Source organism: Urtica dioica, chromosome 3 (genome assembly GCF_054948205.1).
Source record: "Urtica dioica subsp. dioica isolate 48M chromosome 3, U.dioica_male_clone48M_v1_H2, whole genome shotgun sequence".
NCBI lineage: Eukaryota > Viridiplantae > Streptophyta > Magnoliopsida > Rosales > Urticaceae > Urtica > Urtica dioica.
In genome coordinates, this window is record NC_142758.1 from 34,268,765 (window position 1) to 34,271,601 (window position 2,837).

A 2,837-nucleotide genomic window follows, 5' to 3' on the forward strand; every position below is an offset into this window, starting at 1 on the left:
TTCTAGGTATCTTCCGAAGGTACTGAATTGACCAGTGCACTTCTAGAGACAAGATAAGAATAAACCATTTAACCTCTTATGTCTCGAAGTCACTATGTATGAATTGCATCATGCTTACCTTAATCCTGAAATGAGACATGCCATTTCACAGCTTAGTATTCTCATTTGAGAAAGTCAGAGTTCGGACTCACTATGTGATTCCGAACAGGGCCTATTGGTGAAGTACTAAGTTGTGAGAATGTCATGAGTAACTTTGTGAAGTTCTCATAGATATGGAATTCATGTACAAGATTGCTGAAATGCAATGTATGTCACCTCGTGCTTTGTTCCTTGGAGTGTGAATAAATGAACTGGCCAGTGTCCAAATTGAGTCCTGACTCTTTTGGATGAAACAATGTGACTTGCTAGCTCCTCGTCAATACATTGTTTCTAACTTATTCACAAGTGACAAAGGAGTTGAGGAAATAACAGCTAGAAGGGTAAAATGGTAATTTAGTAAATCCCGACTAGCTGATGACATTCATGAAGGGTAGCATAGATAATATTCAGTGGATCCGCTCATTATAATTAGGTGAATTCTTGAGTAGAAAATAAATTCATTTGAACCGAGAGATTTTCAGTGTTAGCTCTTTAGTGGAGTCAGTTGGCATTAAGCTAAACTTGGAAAAGGTTTATGAACTTTTGAGTCCAAGTGTTTAGCTCAAGCTTTGTTCATTTGGGTCCATGAGGTCACTGTCACGAATCACATCGATAGGAATAGTTAAACTGGAAGCTAAGTCAAAACGAGAACGAAAATAGTCAAAAGGGTATTTTTGTCCTTTTGGACATAGGACGAAATGAATGTCAATAAATTTTTTTGACAAGGTCATTTGATGACAAATGAAACTTAAAAAACTTAGCCATTAATAGTTTATTGGGCCTTGAGGATTAATTTCATTTCATAGAATTTTACTTGAAAATTCTTAATGGGCTTTTCTTATGTTGTCATGAACAAATGAAGAAACATCTAGAAGCTCCTTCTAGAAGCTCAAATTTCGTCCAACCCAAGGAAAATAAGGCTGAATTCCGTTCATGCCATAGTGGGAAAGAGAGTTTATTTTGTGCATTGATGTATGAAGATACTTGCCAAAAGAAAAAAGAGGAAACAAATTTCCTTAAGAAGGAAAGTGCATTTTCGGCCAACTAAGAGGAAATCAAATGAGGAAACAAATCCTAAGCCTTCATGAGGCATGTTGGACGTGCAAGGCAATAGGAAAAGAGGAAACTATCTTTTGAAGGTAATCCTCCTCCTATAAATAGGAGCCTCATTCCTCACATTTCATTCATCCAAGTTTAAGATATTTGAGAGACTCTCTCTAGAACTTGTGGCCGAAATTCCTCTCTCTCTCTCTCTAGTTTATTTTCGATTATTCTTGTTTTGGCACCTAGGTCCTCACTCGACCTAGTGTTTAGCTCTGCGACTTCAAGACTTGTTCTTAAGTCGTAGTGTTTAAAAGTGCCCACTCACTAATTCCTTTATTTCGAGTGATTTAGTGATAGAAACTTTCGTGGTTGCTCGAGGTGCCGAGGAAAGAAAGAGAAACGTGCTGCGAGGCGAGACGAGAGTTGAAAATTTCTAAGAGCTTCTCAAAAGATCAAGCTTCAAGAAATGTTAGTAAACTTCTTAGCTCATATTAGTTTTTAATTACATGTACTTGCACTTGTCTAGGTTAGTAAAAACCGTTTTTACTTGTATAAGAAAATTTTTAAAATTCCGCCGCTTCCCGAAGAGTTAATTATTTTCTTAAACCCTAGATCGATTACAACATCACTACCTTTCGGCGTGCGAGGCGTGGAATCCTGCGAGAGCGTCGCACAAAAGATGTGTACCTGTTAGCCCCCCGAGTTTCTTGTGTACTCGTAGAGGAGACTAGAAATTATAACAACGCATGACAAAGCTTTTTAGGCGAAATGTAATCCCATTATTGTGTCAAAACAAATTAAAATTACACCCCTTGGCCATTGGCCTTATTCAAACTTGAAATTGTCACTTAACAAAATTGAAAATAAACGAAAAAAGCATAAAGAGTCGAGAGCGGGTTTTTATAGGTAGTATTGCCTCATATGCTCGGCGTTCCACGGGTGAGTGAACACGAGCCGTTCCAGGTTCTCAAGCTCGTACGTGCCACCGTATGTGGCTCGGTGCACACGATACGGGCCTTCCCAAGTGGGTCCCAGGACTCCCGCTCCTTGCACCTTGGTGTTTTGAAACACCTTTCTGAGGACGAGGCTTCCGTCGGCAAACTTCCGAAGCTTAACCTTGGAGTTGTAATACTTCTCGACCTTCCTCTTTTGTGCGGCTAGGTGGATAAGTGCGTCTACCCTCTTTTCATCTATGAGGTCCAGTTCGAGCCTCATTACTTCGTAATTGGCGGTTTCTTCGAATTCTTCAATGCGGAAAGTCAGGAGTTTGGTCTCGAGGGGTACCACGGCCTTGATGCCGAATGCGAGCGCGAACGGGGTTTCGCCGGTTGTGTTCCGCGCGGTTGTCCGGTACGCCCACAAGAGCATGGGTAGCTCCTCGGCCCATGCCCCCTTTCTTTCTTCTAGCTTCTTCTTTAGGTTCTCCTTGATCGTTTTGTTGACCGCTTCGACTTGGCCGTTGGCCTGAGGATGACGGGGGGAGGAGAAGGTCTTGCTGATGCCCAACTGTTCGCATACATCGCGGACACGCGCATTGTCGAGTTGCTTTCCATTGTCAGTCACGATCGATGCGGGGATCCCGAAGCGGCAGACGATGTTCTTCCAGATGAAACTAATCGTGTTCGCCTCCGTGATCTTTTCCAATGGTTCTGCCT

At 41.8% G+C, this 2,837-nt stretch overlaps 1 protein-coding gene across 1 annotated transcript; it reads right to left on the minus strand.

The window, feature by feature from the left end:
* Nucleotides 1-2,082: 2,082 nt before the first annotated feature.
* On the minus strand, nucleotides 2,083-2,550 carry LOC149402633 (uncharacterized). Its single transcript, XM_089608467.1, has one exon. It carries the CDS (start codon nucleotides 2,548-2,550, stop codon nucleotides 2,083-2,085), a length of 468 nt encoding a protein of 155 aa, XP_089464593.1.
* Nucleotides 2,551-2,837: the final 287 nt, after the last annotated feature.

What these genes read in the sequence shown, in the direction of transcription:
- LOC149402633 (XM_089608467.1), bottom strand. Translation starts at nt 2,550, where the DNA reads ATGCTCTTGTGGGCGTACCGGACAACCGCGCGGAACACAACCGGCGAA.